We start from the raw sequence: 22,834 nt of genomic DNA on the forward strand, positions 1-22,834 counted from the left end.
GGCCGCCCACTTGCGGAACGTTTCAGAGAACACCTCTGGGACACCCGCACCAACCAACCCAACTGCCCCGTGGCTGAACACTCTAACTCCCCCTCCCACTCTGCCAAGGACATGCAGGTCCTTGGCCTCCTCCATCGCCAGACCATGGCAACACGACGCCTGGAGGAAGAGCGCCTCATCTTCCGCCTAGGAACCCTCCAACCACAAGGGATGAATGCAGATTTCTCCAGCTTCCTCATTTCCCCTCCCCCCACCTTATCTCAGTCCCAACCCTCGGACTCAGCACCGCCTTCTTGACCTGCAATCTTCTTCCCGACCTCTCTGGCCACGCCCCTTTCCGGCCTATCACCCTCACCTTAACCTCCTTCCACCTAATGCATTCCCAACGCCCCTCCCGCAAGTCCCTCCTCCCTACCTTTTATCTTAGCCTGCTTGACACACCCTCCTCATTCCTGAAGAAAGGCTTATGTCTGAAACGTCAACTCTCCTGCTCCTTGGATGCTGCCTGACCTGCTGCGCTTTTCCAGCAACACATTTTTCTGCTACAAAGATATGCAGATTGTTTGTTGAGTTTTAGAAAGCTGCATGTTGGTGATGTACTGCTGTTAAATGGAAATTCAAAACTGTAGTGTTCTTTATCAAATGTTATCCTTTTTCTTTAAGTCGACTCCCTGGTGAGTTGTTCAGGGTGTAGCAGATTTGCTGTGATATTAGCCATAGAGTTTCCAGTTTGACTCCAGGTTTCTACTGACTAAACTTACCTCGGGCAAAACAACAATTGGCCAAATTCACAATCGTGGACTGAAAAGCCAGTGGTGCTTGCTGTTAGATATTTATTGACCTGTACCATAAAGTGCCTGTGAATGTGTAATAATCATAGAATTGGATATGGTTGGACTTGGATATGATTTCAGGTCCTTGCAAACCTACACCATGTTTGCATGGCTAACCATGATTGATTACAATTCAGTCACTGTTAATAGGTCAAAGTCCTGGAACTGTCTCCCTGAAGTTCACTTTACCACATGAACTGCAGCAGTTCAAGAAGGCACTACCATCTGAAGGGCAATTAGGTGGTCAGCCAAACCTATGCCCCATGAATTTATAAAAGTCATTGTGGGAAATATTAATTTATGAAGGAGTTGTCTGATTTGGAGTGTGTTAGCTATATGGAGAGGTTGGATCAACTTGGATTGTTTTCACGAGAGGGTTGGAGGCTGCGAAGTAACTTGATAGACCCTGCTAGGCGAGGTGTTAGGAGCAGATATGATACCAATGTTTAAAAGGCATTTAGACAGAGACCCAAACAGACAGGGAATGGGAGAAGATGAACTATTTGTTGATGGATCAGATTAATTTAAAACAGTGTCGTGATGGGCCAAAGGGTCTGTTCCTATACTGTACTATTCCATGTTCTAAGTAGTGAAGGCTGTCGGCACCATGGAAGAAAGATGAAAATGTTCAAGATATAGTTCAATGGACTTTTAGGCCCTAAGGGAATCACGGAATATGTGGACACTGAGAGAAAGTGAAGGTCAGAGATCAGCCATGACATGATTGAATGGTGCGGCAGGTTTTGAAGGGTCATATGGTCCAGTTGGAATTCTTGCCACAGTGCTTGGAGGTGGTGTTTAGGATGGTGGTGTAGGCTGCATAAGAGCCTGACAGTGTTTCACAAGCCTGCTAAAGTATAATGTTAAGAGGCTTGCTGTGGTGTTGACAAGTCTAACTCAGTATCTCAACCACTTGTTATTGAGAGTCTCATGTAGATACAAAGGTTGACTTATGTTTTTGCATAAGTGAATGCAAGATGATCTTGGCTGTTTGAGTTTTGACATATTACCATTGGGAAAACTGTAAATTCACTTTAAAAATTGCAGACTCAGAAGAGAAAAAATATGCAAGCTTTTTTACAAGGTGCAAATAGGAGTAAGTTACCAAATTGTCCTGGTGAGTTGTGTGGGACTGCAACAAATGGACCAACTGGCCTGGCTGATTGGAAAGAAAGATCCTGTATTTACAGAGGAACCTCGATTATGCAAACGACACAGTCAGGGAGTATTTTGTTCGGATAATCGAATGCTAGGTAACAGTTTAACCAAGCATCAGGACTTGTGATCTTCGGATAATCTAATTGAAGTTTCTCTGTATGTTGTATTTTCAAGTCCTCATTTAGCTTCATAGCCAAAATGCCTTCAGCAAGAGGTCCCAGGTTGATCTTCCATCTCAAACTCTTTCTGAGATCCCTAGCATCATAAGTGCTAGTCTTCAACCATTCCAGTTCATTCAACATAATGTGAAGAAAGGGCTGAAGCCACTCGATTCAGAAAAGGCTTTGGGCACTGATAGTACCCTGGAAAGAGTATGGATGAAGTGCTTTGGAACTTGCCACTCTCTTTGCAAGCTGTTCCAGAACATTGGCATTTCCCCAACAGTGTGAAAAATGCCCAGAAATTATATGACCATTAAAAGTAGGACAAATCCAATCTGGCCAATTACTAGCTTATCAGTTTATTCTTAATCATCAACAAAATGATGCAAGTTGTTATGAATGGCACAGTTAGCAGTAACCTGCTGAATTTAGTTTCTGCTAGGATGACTTGGTTCATGATTTTGTTACAGTCTTGGTTCACTTGACTTCAGAGGTGAGGTGAGATTGGCATCAAGTAGCGCTTGACCGAATGTGGTATCAAATAGTCCAGGCCAAACTGAAGTCTGGGATTTGGGGGATCTTCTCCATTGGTTGGAGTCCTGCGTAGCACAAAGGAAGATGATTGTTAGAGTCCCCACCTTGTTCCCAGGGAAACTAATGCTCATGCCACGTGACTGCCAGGTAGTTAGTGTTTCAAACAAAAGAAAATCTGATCATTACCCCTTAACAATCAATTGCATTCTAATCTATTCTAACCCTGGGGGCCTTCAGCAAATACAAAAAAAAATTGAAATTGACGTGCCATATAAATATTGTGACTGCATGACCAGGTTAGAGACTGGGAATTAAGTAGTGACTAACTTGATTGCTTTCTCCCAAATGTTATCCACTGTTTGCAAGCAGAAGTCAGGATATAATAAAATATTCCTCACTGATTTGGATGGATGAATGCAACTGCAAAAATACTCCAGAGCCTCAACATTTTGAGGACAAACTGTGGGAGTCACTAGCTCGGCTAGTCTTCGTTGCCCAGAGGATGATTTTGAGTCAGCTATGTTGCTGTGTGTCTGGAGTCACATGTAGGTTAGACTAGGTAATGACAGCAAATTTGTTGTTCTAAAGGACATTAATGAACCAGATGGGTTTTTTATAATTGACAATGGTTACATGGTCGCCATTGGACTAATTTTTTAATCCAGTTTTTAAAGTTGATTTTATATTTCACCATCTGCCACGTGGGATTTGAACCTATGTCTCCAGCACATTAACCTGTGATTCTAAATTACTGGTCCAGGGATAATACCACTACACCACCATCTCCCACCTAAACACCATGTGCTGATATATCAGAAATCTTCAAGGTTGAGAAGTTTTAACATTGTTGACATGGATGATATTTCCAGTTTTGGATCGAAAGTAAGGCGTCACAATAAACAATAGTTGTTAATAAATCCAGTAAAGAATTTAAGATATCTTCTCTCAGAATGGTCAATATATGGAACTTCCTATCATGTGGTGTCAACTGTGGCTTGTTGGTAGCACTGTTAGAGTTTAAAGGGCTGTGATCCATAAATTTGAGTGAAATGTATGAATTGGTAGTAAAAGTAAGCTATTCAAACTTTCAAAAGATCAGGGCTGATCTATTTGTATTCTACCTATACTCACGAATCATGGTTCCTTTTAAGCAAGGGTATCAAGTCTGCCACTGACTTAAAAATATTCAATGGCCCTGTCTTCATTGTCTTGAGAAGCAGTGTGTTCCAAAGTTATGCACCTTTCTGAGAAAAAACAAATTCCTTTCATCTGCTTTACAAAGAGGAGCCTAATTTTAATACATCTTTTGGATCAGATGTTAAATTGAAAGCTTATGCCTTCTGTGTGTCTGTAAAAGGTCCTCATTGCACTATTTTTGAAGAAGAGGTAGAGGAATTATCCTACTTGTATTGACCACTGCGCAAGGGGTCCCTGATTTACCAAGATCCAAATTAGTGAATAAAATCCCATGCAAGAGATTTTTTTAGTTTAAAAGATCTGACATGTGATCGTTTCCTCATACTTAAGAGCAGCAATTGTATAATGTCCTGTGTTATATTCCTACTTGCGTACAAATCCACTTGCAAACTGACTTAAGAATGGGAACCAGTTTGCAATTTGGACTGCCTATGTTCGTCCCTCAGCTAAAATCACTTAAAATAATCTGATGTTTATAGTTTTTGCTATGTGAAAATTGTTTCCTGCACTTTTGTTAAGACAAAGGCCACATTTCAAAAGATTCTTCATTTGTATAAACTGTTTCTTGTGTCTTGAGATTGCGAAAAATGTAGAAGTGTCAGTTTTTTTTGGCAAGAACAGTGCAAAAGCATTTGAAGGAAAATTGGACAAACATTTGAAGGAGAAAGAACTCCTGTTGACATTAATAGGTTTAGGGGAAGTAGGGTGAGTGGTAATTTTTGAAGAACATTAATATTGATACAAGTTAGTTGGGACTGGCAGCTTGTAGGGAAATGTAAAAAACATTTGTATGCAAACAGAACCACTGATGAATTCTCTTTTTAGTTACGCTGATTGTGGGATAAATATCAATCAGGGTCTGAGGACGACACCTTTCTTCTTTTGAGTAGCACAGACTCTATGGACTGAAAGGCTTATTTTAACTTCTATGTCTTATGGTCCGATAGTCTTATGACCTTTCTTGCATCCAACTGATTAGGTAAACAAACCTTGACTTTCTTTTATCTTATGGAGAACACCACTGGGAATGCCACACATTACTCAGTGTTTTTCATAGAATCCCTACAGTGTGAAAACAAGCCATTTTTGGCCCAGCAAGTCCACATGGACCCTCCAAAGAGTTACCCACCCAGAACCATTCCCCAACCTGATTGCTCAACATATTCCCCTACTAATGCACCTAACCTACATGTCCCTGAACACTATGGGTAATTTAGCATTGCCAATTCACCTAATCTGCGCATCTTTGGATTGTGGGAGGTAACCCAGAAAGGGGGAGAATGTGCAAAACTCCACACAGACAGTCGCCCAAGGCTGGAATCAAACCTGGGTACTTGGCAATGTGAGGCAGCGGTGCTAACCACTGAATTACCCGCCCTAATTTTCATAGCTCAATGTTCAATTACGACGCTTGTTATTTACTGCAGGAATGGAATCGTACTTGAACCCACAGCCTTCTAACTCGAATACACGTGCTGTCTCCGAACCCAGCTGACACATCAGTTCTCTGGAGTGTAATTTCTGACTTTAATCTTGCTGGTACAATCAAAGTAAAATAAAAAATATGCTGAAAACGCACAGATCATGCTGCATCTGTGGAGAGAAAAATGAAAGATTTTTCAGATGGTCTTGTCAGAACTGGTACAATTAATCTTTGATCCATATCCACTAATACGTTTAATTATTAAAAATCTGTTAACCTCTGGTTTGAAGTTAACAATTCCTTTAGCACTGGCTACTTTAGGCGTGTTCCAAATTACACCAGCCTTTTGCGCGAAGAAGGATTCTCGCTTCATATTTTACTACTGAAATGCTCTAAGTCTTAGGCTATGTTTCCGGTCATACACCCCCCTGCCCCAATCACTGTAATAGTATTTCTCTTTATCCTGTTGAATCTCCTTTAATACCTCAGAACTTGCATCAAATTATCTCAAAACTTTTTAACCTTTAGAGAATGCAATTGTATGCTTTGTCAGATTTTAATTTGTATTTAGACATGCATGGAATTTGATTTTCTGTTTGAGAGTAACAAGGGGAGTTGGGGAAAATTATGTTTAAAAATAGTTAATGCGTGTATTCTCCCTTGTTGTAGCTTGACCGGGTGCTTACTAGGGCACCAGGATTTGAAAGTAACTGTTTACTTTTTGATATATCTTAAGTTCTCTATGTTACAGTACTAATGTCATTACAGTAAATAGTGAACCAGTCACTGTTAGCCAGGGCCAGTGTCATTGTAGTGGGTTTGGTGCTTACTATACAGGATTTTCCTACTGAGAAGCAAGACTGATGACCACCAAGATCTGCTAATTGCTGTCTCAAAACGGGCATAATTGGAAAGTGAGGGAAAACTTGTGCTTAATGTTGCTTTGTCATTTGATCTAAGTTGACAGTGAAGTGCTTGGCTGTTTACTAGAGTGTAATGAGGTTAATGACTTTTTTGATTTGGTGGTCCTATTCTCATGCCTCTGAGTTTTGCTGGAGGTCTCTTGTTTCTTCCTCTTTGCCCCAAATACTAGCCAAAATCATGTCCAGGTTACTGCAGATGCCAGTTTCTAAGCAGCTGTAGAATGGATCTCAAATTGCAGAATAGATGTCAGTTTACTACATTTATATAAAATTTCTTGAAAAAGCACTGGACCTTCCTTCAGCATCTAATTCAATGGGATCATGGATAATTTACATCAGCTGTGTCTTCCTGCACTTTGGTCTACTGTGCTTCCTGGAAAAAAGTGGGATATGAGCCAGTGCCTGCTCAGTGATGCAAGAGACTACATTATTCATTGTAAAGACTTAATTTCTAGAGCAGCATTGTAAAAATGATTTTTGGCATTTAAAATCACAATTTCAAGTGATTTTGATGACAACAGTATTAAGTGCTCTAAATTACTTGGCAAATGTTCTGTGATTGACCAAGAACTAAAGCAGAAATTTCACGCTACTCATGTGAGCATGCCCTTCTTGCTTTAAATCAAAACACTTCTGGACCCTACTTCTGTTATTGTCTGAAATCAAATTTGGGAAAATTGCCAGTATGGTAGAAACAATTTGTTCTTTGCTATTTGACGTTTTTCATCTTTAGGAAAGTTCAGCCAAATATATGCATATTTTTGAACTTTGACTGAAGTTCAAGCAGAATATCAATAAGGTTACTAACTAGGTAAGATGTTGAGAGCTCACATTGTGCATTGCTGTTCCTCACCATAAGATTATTTTGCAACATCTGTTCCTTTTGAAGAATGTTATTGTAATTATGAATTCAGTCACAATTATTATAGTTTTAAATACAGAACCCTGCTTGTTTTGACATTCAGCTTGTCTCTTCTAAAACTCTGTACTGAGATAAAACACTTCGCAATTTCCTTTTTATGTTAGAGCAAATCCAAAGGGGTTATTCTGTCTACAGCACCTAATGTTATTGCTGGTTATGAAGTTGGTGCTTTTATGTTCTAGGAACATCCTATTAAAGACCATAATGGGCTTACTATGTGGTGTTTTTGTCTGCTCTTCATTTCTTCCTCATCCAAATCAATTGGGAAAGATGTGTCTTGAGGTCTTGAGTAAAGGTGTCCAAGGTTGTCTGGATAGATTTGCCTCCGTGTGGAAGCAACTCTTCTAATTCCCCTCATTTGTGGTAGAAAATGTAGACGAGGCAATGGCTTTATCTTAATATCACCAGACTAATCCAGAAACTCAGCTAATGTTCTTTTGACCCAGGTTCAAATCCCACTGTGACAGATGGTGGAATTTGAATTTAATTTTTAAAAATCTGGAATTAAGAATCTATTGACGGCCATGAAACCACTGATGTTTGTCGGAAAAAAGTCATCTGGGATCACTGATGTCCTTCAGGGAAGGAAATTGGCCTTCCTCAACTGGTCATGTGCATCGGAACATAAATTCACCGGTCTTCTCTGGAACAGCAGTTTCTCAATGAACTGTATAGTTATTTTACAGGGAGAACATTCAAATAAGGCAACTTGGGTGACTGTTACAATCAACGAGTATCAATAGCAAAGATTAAGCCATCTGCTGTTACACAATGAATAACTGGCTTCACATAATAAATACTTTTCACCTTATTAAACTGACCCCTCAAACTGTATGCTACCTCATCTTGTTAAATGGCTCAACATAATGAATGCTTTTCCACCTTGTTAACCTATTATCCTTGCCTCCAGCACCCTATTATTAACTGCACGTTCTTATCTGATCTGAGTCATGCTAAGCTGAACCCCTTGTTTCACAAAGCTCAGAACTTGACTCTTTCCCTGCCTGCTTATCCTCTATATACATTCTTATTCTCTCCTTTTATCATTTCATGATAATCACTAAGATGGCACTACTAGCTTTCGTAGGACTCTGACAGCCAATATGTAAGCAAATAATTGACACACAGCATACAATGATTATAACAACAAAAATTACTAGTCCATTACAGTAATTAGAGTTTGAAAAATCCTCCCATGTGGGGAAAAAAAATTCACCAGTAAAGTTCTTAAATCCACAGTTCTTACTGACCACTCCATACCTTCCAAGTCAAGTGGAAACGAGCCCGTTCTCCCAAATCTCCTTCAGACAAAATTCAGTCTATCTATCCATGCATCACTCCTGGAAAAAGTTCTTGGATAAGGGCAGTTATTCACAAGTGTGCAGAGCAGCAGCTGCAACTGCAGGCTAGATGAATGCAGCATTCTTTGCTGTTTCTGCTCCCGCTCCGCTGTTAAATATAACAAAGCCAACTGGCTGTTGTGATGTTAGCTTGATCAGTGAACCATCATATCCCTTAAATGATTAAACCACATGAGCTTTACCTTGTGTTTCAATGTCCGTAGGAAGGCCACTGACAAAAAGCGTACTGACCACCTCTTCACTGTTGTTAGCCTCTTCACTTTTCATGGTCATGACTGAGAAGCTGATTGAATCCATTGGATCAGGTTGTGGAGGGGTGGGCAGTAGTCTGAAGGTGTGCTTTACCTGTGAATGGAGAAACCCTAGAGACTACGTTAGCTGCTGAAAGTATCTTTGCATTTCCTCTCTCCATTCCATCCTTACCAAGGTGGGTTATCAGTATAAAGACAGTCTCACATTTAACTACATTAAATTGTGTCTGCCTATTTCAACATTCTTTGAATTCTTGAAGTCTGCTACTCAGTTCACTATTTATGACATGATCAAGTTTTATGTAATCCATAAACTTCTACATTGTACTGTCTAAGCAATTTAGTTAATTATAAACAATAATCGATGGTCCTAAAATCAAACTCTCTGGTACCTCATTCAGATTATTCAAAAATATTTTCCTTTAGCAAATTGATACTTGGCTAATGTGAAAGCTGTCAGGAAAAGTCTGGAGCAGCAAGAAAGCAACACAATGTTTCCTGTGCTTTAACAATTGAAGAGGCAGTTTCAGTTCAGACTTAAATCTCAAATATTCGTGGGAAACAAATGCTGTATATTTTAAAATATGTTCTCCAAATGAAACTTCCCAAATAAAACAGTTGGAATTACAGTGGCAACTTTGGTAGATATCAACATTCTTTTGAATTTGCAGTATGAAGGGGGCCAATGAAGTCTTAACAATAATAGAATTTAAACAGCACAGCCTCAAGTTCTTCTATTCTCTAGAAAATCTTAGCAAAACAAAATGTATTCTTCTTTGTGTATACTCTGCATTAAAGACACAGCAGCAATGGTATTTTAATACAATACTGTCATCTGGCTAAAGCATGACCACTAACCTAACTTTTTTTTTAAAACAGGCATTGTAGAATTTCAGACACATCAGGGGCTCAAGGCACTCAATCAATTTGTTTTAAGGTTACAAATTTGATCATTTTAAAAAGGAAATAATGTTGTACAATTTCAATGTAAAAACAAAATCTGCCCCATTACATAGTCCACAAAACACACTGAATTGAGATCTTGATTCAAACAAGGCAAAACAGTGACTGAAAAGGAATTTCCCAATCAGTGTTCTAACAAACAAAAATTTTTAAACATCAAACACACTCAGCATGGCATAATCTACATTGAAGCTTTTCTTTTTCAACACAAGTATTAGTACAACTTTAATTTCAGCATTTTCTGGGATTTTTCTTGCATTTTCTCACTGAAGTTACACTTATTAGAAGAGAGAGCCTTCACAGTGGACCACATGGCACCGCAATCCAAGCCACTTTCTTTCCCCAGAACAAAGACTGTCAGAGCCTCCTGTTTCGCCACTAGGGGACTTTAACCCCATTCTCACTTTGTTCCTCATGGGGGCTCGAACCCCACTTAAACATAGGGCTCGAACCCCAAATCAACCCACCCAGTCGATTTGAAGCCCAGTACTGCGCAGAGGACTCGAACTTTGATCATTCACAAGCCGCCTCTGCCTGCCAGTGCGCTTGTGAAACTGTCTCTCTCAACTGAACTAATTATCATTTGAGGAATCCATAGAATAGAGTGTGATTGAACAAGGGAACCATATCCAGCACACAGGAATATAGAGAAGAACCAAGCTTTAAAATCTTTACTTGTGGGCTCATCCATCTCGAGACATTGATGTTCTGGACGGCCACTGACACTGTCCAATCTTAACTATTCGTTTGGGTCCTGCTGACTATGCCAATATTTTCATCCCGTTTCCCCCCCTCCATTGAAGCAAAATGTTCAGAAACACCACCTTCATGTTTATTCCGGGCCCTGGAGGGAGAGAACGATCGCCCATGTGCACAGGGACATAAGTTCATCATCTTCTCTGGAACAGCAGTTTCTCAATGAACTATATAGTCATTTTACAGGGAGGTGCATCCAGAAAAGGCAACATACATATTGAGTGACCGTTACAATCAACGAGTATCAATAGCAAACATTAAGCCATCTGCAGTTACACAATGAATAACTGGCCTCACATAATGAATATTTTACACCTTGCTAAACTGAATACTACCTCAACTTGTTAAATGGCTTGACATAATGAATGTTTTTCCACCTTGTTAACCCATTGCCCTTGCCTCCAGCACCCTATTGATAACTGCAAGTTCTTATCTGATCTGAGTCATGCTGAGCTGAGACCCTTGTTTCACAAAACTCAGAACTTGACTCTTTCCCTGCTGCTTATACCCTATACACATTCTCAGAGTTTCCCTCCATACCAGGCAACATCCTAGTAAATCTCCTCTGAACCCTTTCCAAAGCTTCCACATCCTTCCTATAATGCGGTGACCAGAACTGTGCGCAATGCTACAAGTGCGGCCACACCACAGTTTCTTGCAGCTGCAGCATGACCTCATGGCTCCAAAAGTCAATCTCTCTACCAATAAAAGCTAACACACTGTATGCCTCCTTGACAACCCTATCAACCTGGGTTTTAACTTTCAGGGATCGATATACATGGACACAGATCTCACGGCTCATCTACACTACCAAGAATCTTACCATTAGCCTAGTACTCTGCATTCCTGTTGCTCCTTCCAAAGCGAATCATCTCACACTTTTCCATATTAAACTCCATTTGCCACTTCTCAGCCCAGTTCTGCAGCTTATCTATGGCTCTCTGTAACCTACAACATCCTTCAGCACGATCCACAATTCCACCGACCTTAGTGTCATCTGCAAATTTACTAACCCATACTTCCATGCCCTCATCCAGGTAATTTGTAAAAATGGCAAACAGCAGTGGCCCCAAAACAGATCCTTGAGGTATACCACTAGTAATTGAACTCTAGGATGAACATTTCCCATCAACCACCACCTCCATCTTCTTTCAGCTCACCAGTTTCTGATGCAAACCGCTAAATCACCCTCAATCCCATGTCTCCATATTTTGTGCAATAACCGACCGTGGGGAACCTTATCAAATGCTTTACTGAAATCCATATACACCACATCAACCGCTTTACCCTCATTTACCTATTCGGTCACCATATTAAAGAACTCAACAAGGTTTGTGAGGCATAACCTACCCTTCACAAAACTGTGTTGACTGTCCCTAATGAATCAATTCCTCTCGAGATGACTTTAAATCCTATCTCTCATAACCTTTTCCAACACTTTACCCATAACTGAAGTAAGGATCACTGATCTATAATTATCAGGGTTGTCTCTACTCTCCTTGAACAAGGGGACAACATTTGCTATCCTCTAGTCTTCTGGCATTGTTCCTGTAGACAATGACCACATAAAAATTGAAGCCAAAGGCTCTGCATCCCCTCCCTGGCTTCCCAGAGAATCAGAGGATAAGTTCCATCCGGCCCAGGGGACTTATCTATTTTTACACTTTCCAGAATTGCTTCCACCTCCTCCTTGTGAACCTTAATCCTGTCTAGTCTAGTATAGAGTCATAGACTCAGAGAGATGTACAGCACAGAAGCAGACCCTTTGGTCTAACTTGTCCATGCCGACCAGCTGTCCAAACGCAATCTAGTCCCACCTGCCAGCACCTGGCCCATATCCCTCCAAATGCTTCCTATTCATATACCCATCCAAATGCCTGTTAAATGTTGCAATTGTACCAGCCTCTACCACTTCCTCTGGCAGCTCATTCCATACATGTACCACCCTCTGTGTGAAAAAGTTGCCCTTTAGGGGTCTCATATCTTTCCCCTCTCACCCTAAACCTATGTCGTCTAGTTCTGGACTCCCCCACCCCAGGGAAAAGACTTTGTCTTTTTATCCTATCCATGCCCCTCATGATTTTATAAACCTCTATAAGGTCACCCCTCATCCTCCAACGCTCCAGGGAAAACAGCCCCAGCCTGTTCAGCCTCTCCTGAAAGCTCAAATCCTCCAATCCTGGCAACACCTTTGTAAATCCTTTCTGAACCCTTTCAAGTTTCACAACATCTTTCCAATAGAAAGGAGACCAGAATTGCACACAATATTCCAACAGTGGTCTAACCAATGTCCTGTACAGCCGCAACATGACCTCCCAACTCCTGTACTCAATACTCTGACCAATAAAGGAAAGCTTATCAAACACCACCTTCACTATCCTACCCACCTGCGACTCCACTTTCAAGGGGCTATGAACATGCACTCCAAGGTCTCTTTGTTCAGTAACACTCCCTAGGACCTTACCATTAAGTGTATAAGTCCTGCTAAGATTTGCTTTCCCAAAATGCAGCACCTTGCATTTATCTGAATTAAACTCCATCTGCCACTTCTCAGCCCATAGGCCCATCTGGTGAAGATCCCATTGTAATCTGAGATAACCTTTTTCGTTATCCACTACACCTCCAATTTTGGTCTCATCTGCAAACTTACTAACTATACCTCTTATGCTTGCATACAAATCATTGATATAAATGACACAAAGTAGTGGACCCAGCACTGATCCTTGTGGCAGTCCACTGGCCACAGGCCTCCAGTCTGAAAAACAGCCCTCCACCACCACTCTGTCTTCTACCTTTGAGCCAGTTCTGTATCCAGATGGCTAGTTCTCCCTGTATTCCATGAAATCCAACCTTGCTAACCAGTGTCCCATAGGGAACCTTGTCGAACACCTTACTGAAGTCCATATAGACCATGTCCATTGCTCTGCCCTCACGGACAAAGCAGTGTTGACTATCCCTAATCAGTCCCTGCCTTTCCAGAAACATGTACCTCCTGTCCCTTGCGATTCCCTCCCAACAACTTGCCCACCACTGATGTCAGGCTCACTGGTCTGTAGTTCCCTGGCTTTTCCATACCACCCTTCTTAAACAATGGCGCCATGTTAGCCAACCTCCAGTCTTCCGGTACCTCACCTATGACTATCGATGATCCAAACGTATCTCAGCAAGAGACCCAGTATCACTTCCCTAGCTTCCCACTGAGTTCTAGGGTACACCTGATCAGGTCAAGGGGACTTATCCACTTTTATGCGTTTCAAGACATCCAGCACTTCCTCCTCTGTAACATGGACATTTTTCAAGATGCCACCATCTGTTTTCCTACATTCTATATCTTCCATGTCCTTTTCCACAGTAAAAGTGCTGATGCAAAATACTCGTTTAGTATCTTCCCCTATCTCCTGTGGCTCCATATAAAGGCCACCTTGCTGATCTTTGAGGGGCCCTATTCTCTCCTTAGTTTCCCTTAATGTATTTGTAAAAACCCTTTGGATTCTCTTTAACTCTATTTGCCAAAGCTATCTCATGTTTCCTTTTTGCCCTCCTGATTTCCCTCATAAGTATACTCCTACTGCCTTTATACACTTCCAAAGATTCATTCGATCTATCCTGTCTATACCTGACATATGCTTCCTCCTTTTTCTTAACCAAGCCCTCAATTTCTTTCGTCATTCAGCATTCTCTACACCTACCAGCCTTTCCTTTCACCGTAACAGGAATATACTGTCTCTGGACTCTCATTACCTCATTTCTGAAGGCTTCCCATTTTCCAGCCGTTCCTTTACCTGCGAACATCTGCCCCAAATCAGATTTTGAAAGTTCTTGCCGAGTACCATCAAAATTAGTCTTCCTCCAATTTAGAACTTCAACTTTTAGAAGCCTGTATCTCGGTATTCTCATCGACAACATTGTATTTTTCCATTGTGAACATTGATGAAAATATTCATTTAGCGCTTCCCCTGTCTCCTCTGACTCCATGCACAACTTCCCACCACTATCCTTGATTGGCCCTACTATTCCTCTAGTCATTCTTTTACTTCTGATCTACCAATAGAAAGCTTTAGGGTTTTCCTTGATCCTACCTGCCAACGACTTCATGTCCTCTCCTGGCTCTTAGCTCTCTTTAGTTCTTTCCTAGCTAACTTGTAACTCTTAAGCGCCCTAACTGAGTCTTCATGTCTCATTCTAACATAAGCCGCCACCTTCCTCTTGACAAGAGATTCAACTTCTTTAGTAAATCACTACTCCTTCGCCCAACCAATTCCTCCCTGCCTGAAAGGTACATACTTATTAAGGACATGCACCAGCTGTTCCTTGAATAAGCTCCACATTTCAATTATTCCCATCCCCTGCAGTTTCCTTCCCCATCATGTACATCCTAAATCTTGCCTAATCGCATCATAATTGCCTTTCTCCCAGCAATAACTCCTGCGGTATGTACCTATCCCTTTCCTTCACTAAAGTAAACATAACCGAATTGTGGTCAGTTTTACCGTAATGTCGCGCCAGAAGCTGGAAATCCCCTGTACAATTTGTACTTGAAGGGTTACATTGTATTTTGCTCAAAAACTGCATGCATTCATGTCGAACTCCGTTATCTCACTTTTTAGATTAGAATCTATCTAAACATCATGGCATAGACAGAGAACACAGGGGGCCAATGCCTTCAACATATTGTCTAGCTATCACCATTGTTAACAGTTAACCCAAGAATGACACTTTTTAAAAAAAAAGGTTTTGTGATTTACACATGAAAGAAGTGAAACTATCCCTGTATTCTAAGAGATGAAAGGCTTATCAGACAATCAATTTTTCAATGTATTATTTCAGTGACATCACACTGTAAATTTTTGCTATAAATTCTGTGTTAGGATTGAGCCCTCCACTACCACCTGATGAAGGAGCGTCGCTCCGAAAGCTAGTGTGCTTCCAATTAAACTTGCTGGACTGGTGTTGTGATTTTTAACTTTGTACACCCTGGTCCAACACCGGCATCTCCAAATCATGACCTTTTCAAGGTATCATAGGTTTTTCTCCCCTTGTGGTTGAGATTTATACAGTGTCAGTTGAAACAGTCAAGTGGAATTTCCAATCCTATTCAAATTGACCAACCTTCTTTCAGATATTGCACCACAGAAAGCCATTATGATTTCTGTCAGGACATTTTGTCAGTATCTCTGTGGGCTTTTTTTTTGCAATTTTGAGTTCAAGAATTGAATGAAACTTGGTTTTATCATTTTCCTGGAAAGGTTTGCTAGGATTTAGAAAGCAACACCTGATAGAGTGATGCAGGTAGATTCCATAGGTGGTCTGAAAAGAGAGTGGCTTTATATTTAAAATGATGAATTTTAGATGGTTACTGAGATGGCCCCATTCACCAGCCCTAGCTGGGTAGCTGTTCTGAGAACCGGTACAGACACAATGGGTTGTAGGGCCTCTTTATGTAACGTAAAATTCGATGATTCTATGGGACCTGTGTGTTTGACTTAACACCTTGTTTACAAGTTGAATTGAATGGTGCAAATGTTTTTATTTGAAAAAAGAAACCTGTTTCTTTGTGTAACGAATGTGGTCCTTTCTGCTTACCTACACGACCATCAAGGGAGCAGATTCTTTTTACAAAAAGAGAAAATGCTGAAAAATCTCAGCGGTCTGGGAGCATCTGTAGGGAGAGAAAAGAGCTGACATTTTGAGTCTAATTGACCCTTTGTCAAATTTTTTTTATTGGGTGCTGTTGCAGCTGCTGAGTCTACTTAACCAAGCTGTATAGGTGCAGTTTCTGTAATCTTATATTACAACACTGTGCTTACTGATGATACGCTTTGCAACAGCTCAAAGGTTTACACAAAGCAACAATAACTCTTTATCACAGCAAAGCCCTTTGCCCTTTAATATTTGAACTGACTGCTTCTTGACATTTGTGTATATGTGGATATTGATGACTGGAGCTGGCTTGTCTGCGATAGTGACCATTGTTATAGATTCACAGCTGGGGATTAGCTTGTTTTAGATAGAAACTACAGATGTAGAAGTATCTGACTTAAGTAGAAACAAGGTCAAAGAAAAAAATATTTTTATGTGCTTTGTGAACATGATTGAAATCGTACTGTGAATCATGGCTTCACAGTCCATAGTTCACTTTGTGTGACTTCTGACTTTGTGGACTAATTTGTAATAATTGTGTAATGCTGCCATATCTTTTGAGCATTGGCCCTGATTAAAACCTTTGTACTTGAAGGTATTTGCTGCATCCAGTGACAAAAGCATAGGATTTTTTTTTAAAATTGTTTTTGCTAACCAAGTTACATTGTGTGATCCACCTTTCCCTGGGTGCACGTGTATAGCTAAGATGGATAAATTATTTATAATAGACTTCTGATACAACTGAATTTGCCTCATCCAAGGGTTGGAATTTAACTGCAACCATGTTAACTGCTTTTTCTCCTCCCTCCCTCCACTCCAGGTGCTGTTGGCTACGGCTGTTTGCACCAAAGCTGGGAAGGCAATTATCTCACGGCAGTTTGTGGAAATGACAAGGACCCGAATTGAAGGCTTACTGGCAGCATTCCCTAAACTAATGAACACTGGGAAGCAGCACACATTTGTGGAGACAGAGAGTGTGCGGTATGTGTACCAACCACTGGAGAAACTCTACATGGTATTGATCACAACTAAAAATAGCAATATCTTGGAAGATCTGGAAACACTCCGTCTCTTCTCTCGAGTGGTAAGAGCAATAGAGCCAAGCTGCTGAAAATACTGAAGCTGAGATAACCTGATCAAGGAATGCCATTGATAATTAGTGCAATTAAATGAAGAAATTCAAATCACCCAGAAATCAGCATTCATGTGTTTTTTTAAATACCATTGCAAAGTCAGGCTAATTATGCTATAGACGTAAGACATTCATAGGATGTGATTTCCATTCCAAGTAGTAACTCATTGGGCCACACTTTATCTGCAGCAGGTTTGGAGAAAGCATTGGGGAATAAAACATTTTTATCTATGTCTGAATAGATTGTTTTAGTTCTATTTTATTTTGGTGGGGGAGCAGAAAAATGGCACACGGAGTGAAATACTGAGCAAGTTGGTGTTGCAGAAATGTCATCAAACTTGAACCATCAATGTTCTGACATGTATTAGTTACTATTGGATTTCTATTTTGTGCCATAACATTTAATAAATTACAGGCTTCATTCATTCTTTTAAATATGTGAATAAGGCTGTTAAGAGCAGAAGATGTGGGAGCAGAATTAGGCCAAAGGGCCATGCAAGTCTGCTCTGTCACTTCATCATGCCGAATAGATTTCTCAACTACTGCCTTCTCTCCATAACCCCTGATCCCCTTACCAAACAAGAATCTATCTAGTTCTTTCTAAGGTTTCCTCAATGACTTGGCTTCCACAGCCCCCTGTGACAACGCGTTCCACAGATTTACCACCCTCTTGCGAAGCGATTTCTCCTCACTTTGAGTCTAAAAGGTCGTACCTCCCATCTAAGGCTATGGTGCCAGATCCTAATCTCTCCTACTATTGGAAACATCATCTCCACATCCACTGTATCCAGGTCTCTCAATATTCTGGAAGTTTCAATCAGATCCTGCCATTCATCCTTCTAAACTTCATCGAGTATAGATCCAAAGTCTTCACCCATTTCTAATATGACAAGTCCTTCATACCTGATACTGTTCTTGTAAATCTCCTTTAGACCCCCTCTGTGACCAGCACATCTGTCCTTAGATACAAGGCCCAAAATTGCTCACTATTCTAAATGCTAGCAAGTTTTGAGAAGATTTGTAGCTCAGGTTGAGGTTCTGGTTTACTCGCTGAGCTGGATGGTTCATTTTCAGGTGTTTTGTCACCATACTAAGTAACATCTTCAGTGAGCCTCCAGATGAAGCACTGCTGGTGTTTCCTGATTTCTGTTTATATGTTTGAGTTTCCTTGGGTTGGTGATGTCATTTCCTGTGGTGACATCATTTCCTATGTGCTGCCATTTCCTGTTCTTTCTCTCGGGGTGGTAAATGGAATCCAAGTTAATTTTGTGTGTTGATAGAATTCCGGTTGGAATGCCATGCTTTAGGAATTCTCGTGCATGTCTCTGTTTGGCTTGTCCTAGGATGAGAAAGTGAGGTCTGCAGATGCTGGAGATCAGAGCTGGAAATGTGTTGCTGGAAAAGCGCAATCGACGTTTCGGGCATAAGCCCTTCTTCAGGAATGGGGAAAGTTTGTCCAGCAGGCTAAGAACCTAGGATGGTTGTGTTGTCCCAGTCAAAGTGGTCTACTTCCTTATCTATATGTGAGGATACTAATGAGAGAGGGTCATATCGTTTTGTGGCTAGTTGATGTTCATATATCCTGGTGGCTAGTTTTCTGCCTGTTTGTCCAATATAGTGTTTATTACAGTTCTTGCACAGTATTTTGTAAATGACATTCGTTTGGCTTGTTTTCTGTGTACGGTCTTTCAAGTTCATTAGCTGCTGTTTTAATGTGTTGGGTTTGTGGGCTACCAGGATGCCAAGGGGTCTAAGTAGTCTGGTAGTCTATTCAGAAATGTCTTTGATGTAGGGGAGAGTGGCTAGGGCTTTTGGACGAGTTTTGTCTCCTTGTTTGGGTTTGCTGCTGAGAAATCGGCAGACTGTGTTCATTGGATACCCATTCGTTTTGAATATACTGCTCTGCGTAGTTCCTCTGTGCTGCAGTATGTGGTGGCTTGTTGAACTAAGGTTCTGATGCAGCTTCATTTGTGGATGTTGGAATGGTTGCTTCTGTAGTTCAATATTTGGTCCATATGTGTTGTTTTCCTGTAGACGCTGGTTTGAAGTTCCCCATTGGCTGTTCGCTCTACTGCAACATCTAGGAATGGCAGTTTATTGTTGGTTTCCTCTTCTTTCATGAATTTTATGCCAATAAGGGTATTATTGATGGTCTTGAAGATTCAAATATAAATAGAAAGCAGGAAACACCGGCAGTACTCCATCTGGAGGCTGACTGAAGATGTTAGCTAGTATGGTGACGAAATGTCTAAACATGAACCTTCCAGCTCAGCGAGCAAATTGACACCCATCCTAAATGCTGTCTGACTAGAGCCTTATACGGCCTCATCAATACATCTCTGTAGTTGTATTCTACCCATGTGAAAATGAATGCTAACATTTGCATTTGCTTCCTTAACTGCCAACTACCTATGTGTCCACCTTAAGAGAATCCTGATTTAGGAGCATATAGAACAGTACAGCACAGGAATTTTGGGATGCAGTGTTGTGCTGAAAAGAACTCCCAAGTACTTTTGTGCTTCAGATTTCTGAAGCCTTTCCCCAATTAGAAAATAGTCCATGCCTCTTTTTTTTCCCTACCCAGGTGCATAACCTCACACTTCTCACAATTTATTTCATCTGTCTATTCTATGCCCATTCTTCTAGCCTATCCAAATACTTCTACAGCCTCCCTGCCTTCTCAATACGACCTGCCCCTCCACCTATCTTTGTGTCATTTAAACCTCGGTCAGACTTGCTGGCCTACAGTTTCCTGTCTTTTGCCTCCTTCTCTCCTTAAATAGGTCCTCTGGGATCCTCCCTAACTCCATTAAATCCTGAAAAATTACCACCAAAGCCTTTATAATCACCTCAGATATCTCTTTCAGAAACTCTGGGGTGTAGTCCATCTGGGGTGTTTATCCACCTTCAGACCTTTCAGCTTCCCCAGCACCTCCTTTAGTGATTGCCACTACACTTAGCTCTGGTCCCTGATTCCTTTAAGTTTTGGTATGCTGCAGATATCTTCCACTGTGGAAACTGGTGCAGATATCTATTCAGTTCCTCTGCCATTGCTTTATTTGCAATTCTACTACTGCAGTCTCATTTTCCAGTGTTCCAAAGTCCACAATCGCCTTTTATCTTTCTAGGTATCTTTAAAAAAAAACTCTGCAATCTTCATTTATATTATTAGCTAACTTTCATATTTCATCATCTTCCCCCTTTAATGCCATTAAAAAAAAGTTATTCTCTGCTGGTTTTAAAGTCTTCCCAATCCTGTGGCTTTTCACTAATCTTCACATTGTATGCTTTTTATTTTGTATTTATGCTATCCCTGACTTTTTGTCAGCCATAGTTGCTTCATCCTCCCCTTAGTATGTTGTTTCTTCCTTGCAATGAATTTCTGCTGTGCCTCACAAATTACCCCAGACTCCCACCATTGCTGCTCTGCTGTCGTCTGTGTTAGGCTCCCCTTCCAATCAACTCTGGCTAGCTTCTCCCTCATGTCATTGTAGTTACCTTTACTCAACTGTCACACTGTTGCATCTGATTCTAGGTAGTTACCTTTACTCAACTGTCACACTGTTGCATCTGATTCTAGCTTCTCCTCCTCAGACTGCAGGGTGAATTTTATCATGTTATAGTCACTGCTCCCTCCTGGTTTCTTCACCTTCAGTTCCATAATCCAGTCTGTCTGATTACACACCATCAAACCCAGAATTGCCTGTTCCCTCGTGGGCTCTGCCACAAGGTGCTCCAAAAAGAAATCTGTAAGTGGGCGGCACGGTGGCACAGTGGTTAGCACTGCTGCCTCACAGCGCCGGAGACCCGGGTTCAATTCCCGCCTCAAGCGACTGACTGTGTGGAGTTTGCATGTTCTCCCCGTGTCTGCGTGGGTTTCCTACGGGTGCTCAGGTTTCCTCCCACAATCCAAAAGATGTGCAGGTCAGGTGAATTGGCCATGTTAAATTGCCCGTAGTGTTAGGTAAGGGGTAAATGTAGGGGTATGGGTGGGTTGCGCTTCGGCGGGTCGGTGTAGACTTATTGGGCCGAAGGGCCTGTTTCCACTCTGTAATGTAATGTAATCTAAAAAAAAACTAAGCATTTCATGAATTCCTTTTCTTGAGGTCCACTGTCAACTAGATTTTTCTGAGCCCACCTGCATATTAGTTCTCTTTGATTATTATAAAAGTGCTTTTCTTGCGTGCCTTTTCCATTTCCTGATTTATTTTCTTCTCCACATCCTGATTACTTCTCGGAGACCTGTACACAACTCCCATTAGGGTCTTCTCTCCTTTGCGGTTCCTCAACTCCACCCACACACATTCGTCACCTTCTGACTTGATTTCCCCTCTTGCTATTGATTTTAACATAATTTCTTACAAACAAAGCAACCTTGCTCCTCTGCTCATCTGCCTGTCCTCTCAAATAGACATGTGTCCTTGGGTATTTTGTTCCCAGCTTTGATCTCCTTGCAGCTATGTCTCTGTGATACGCACAATATCGTACTGCCAATTTCAGTCTGTGTTGCAAGAACCTGTTAAAATGTAATTTTTTTTCCTTTGTTCTGTATGCCTTTGTTCTGTAGATATAATTTTTTTTTAAGTACTACTTTTGGTTTTTTCATAGATACCAGAATATTGCAGAGTCCTGGAAGAAAGTGAGATATCAGAGCATTGTTTTGATCTGATTTTTGCCTTTGATGAGATTGTGGCTCTGGGATACCGTGAGAATGTGAACCTAGCTCAGATCCGAACCTTCACAGAAATGGACTCCCATGAAGAGAAAGTTTTCAGGGCTGTTCGAGAGGTAATTTGAGATAAAAGTGAATACAATGTGGAAGTATACTGTCAAACCATGAGGCTCAGCCATCTAAAAACGTGTATGGTATCCAACTGGAATGCTCTTGTAGTAATATTTCCAAACTGTATACAGAATAGAACAGGCGATTCGGTCCTACTGGCTTAATCTCTGTTAATGCTGTACTCTTGTCTTCCACCATACTTCATCTCACCCAAACAGTATATTCCTTCCTCCATCAGTTATTTATCCAGTTTCTTAAGTGCATAAGTGCTGCCTTTACTCCAATTATACCCTGTGCTCGAGAATTCCATATTCTCAACACAACAGAATTTTTGTCTAAAAAAACAAGAGGAAAATAGCCTCTTTTCCTACAAAATACAAGGAAAAGCCATGAAAAATTCGATCAATATCTGAAGTAGTTTAATTGGTAATGATTTACTTAGTGTTTTGGTGCTGAGTTACAGTTCCCAGTCCAGAGTTTTGAGCATATACAGGGGAACCTTGATTATCCAAAGATGATCTCAAGGTCCCGATATAAGCATTACATCAAAGAGGTGTTTCAACACTGTTCGTGTCTATTGTTTACAACAATTAAAAATGAACCCCGCTTACGGAGATGCTACTGAGAACAGTCCTGGATATCGATGGGAGCCCAGGCATCATCTCCAAATGACTGATGACCCGGTCTCTCTCGCACAATCCCCCACCCTCTCCCTCCTCCCTCTCTCCCCCCACACTTGCCATGGAGTTCTTGACTGGAGTGTACCCTAAGCCCCACTTCCCCAGATAATGTCTCCA

At 41.0% G+C, this 22,834-nt stretch overlaps 1 protein-coding gene and 1 long non-coding RNA gene across 2 annotated transcripts in view; one reads left to right on the top strand and one right to left on the bottom strand.

The window, feature by feature from the left end:
• The window catches only part of LOC122540581 (coatomer subunit delta), a 43,381-nt gene that overhangs the window by 2,729 nt on the left and 17,818 nt on the right, over positions 1 to 22,834 (top strand). The window contains exons 2-3 of the mRNA XM_043676460.1: positions 16,943 to 17,206; positions 21,863 to 22,042. Of these exons, the coding sequence (XP_043532395.1) occupies positions 16,943 to 17,206; positions 21,863 to 22,042 (444 nt within the window). The remainder of the gene's footprint in view (positions 1 to 16,942; positions 17,207 to 21,862; positions 22,043 to 22,834) is intronic.
• On the bottom strand, positions 2,668 to 8,491 carry LOC122540583. The gene is made up of 3 exons (XR_006309357.1): positions 8,412 to 8,491; positions 5,325 to 5,476; positions 2,668 to 2,751 (listed from the first exon to the last, which is right to left on the bottom strand). It is a non-coding gene; the product is annotated as an uncharacterized LOC122540583 (long non-coding RNA).

Source organism: Chiloscyllium plagiosum, chromosome 35, assembly GCF_004010195.1.
Source record: "Chiloscyllium plagiosum isolate BGI_BamShark_2017 chromosome 35, ASM401019v2, whole genome shotgun sequence".
NCBI lineage: Eukaryota > Metazoa > Chordata > Chondrichthyes > Orectolobiformes > Hemiscylliidae > Chiloscyllium > Chiloscyllium plagiosum.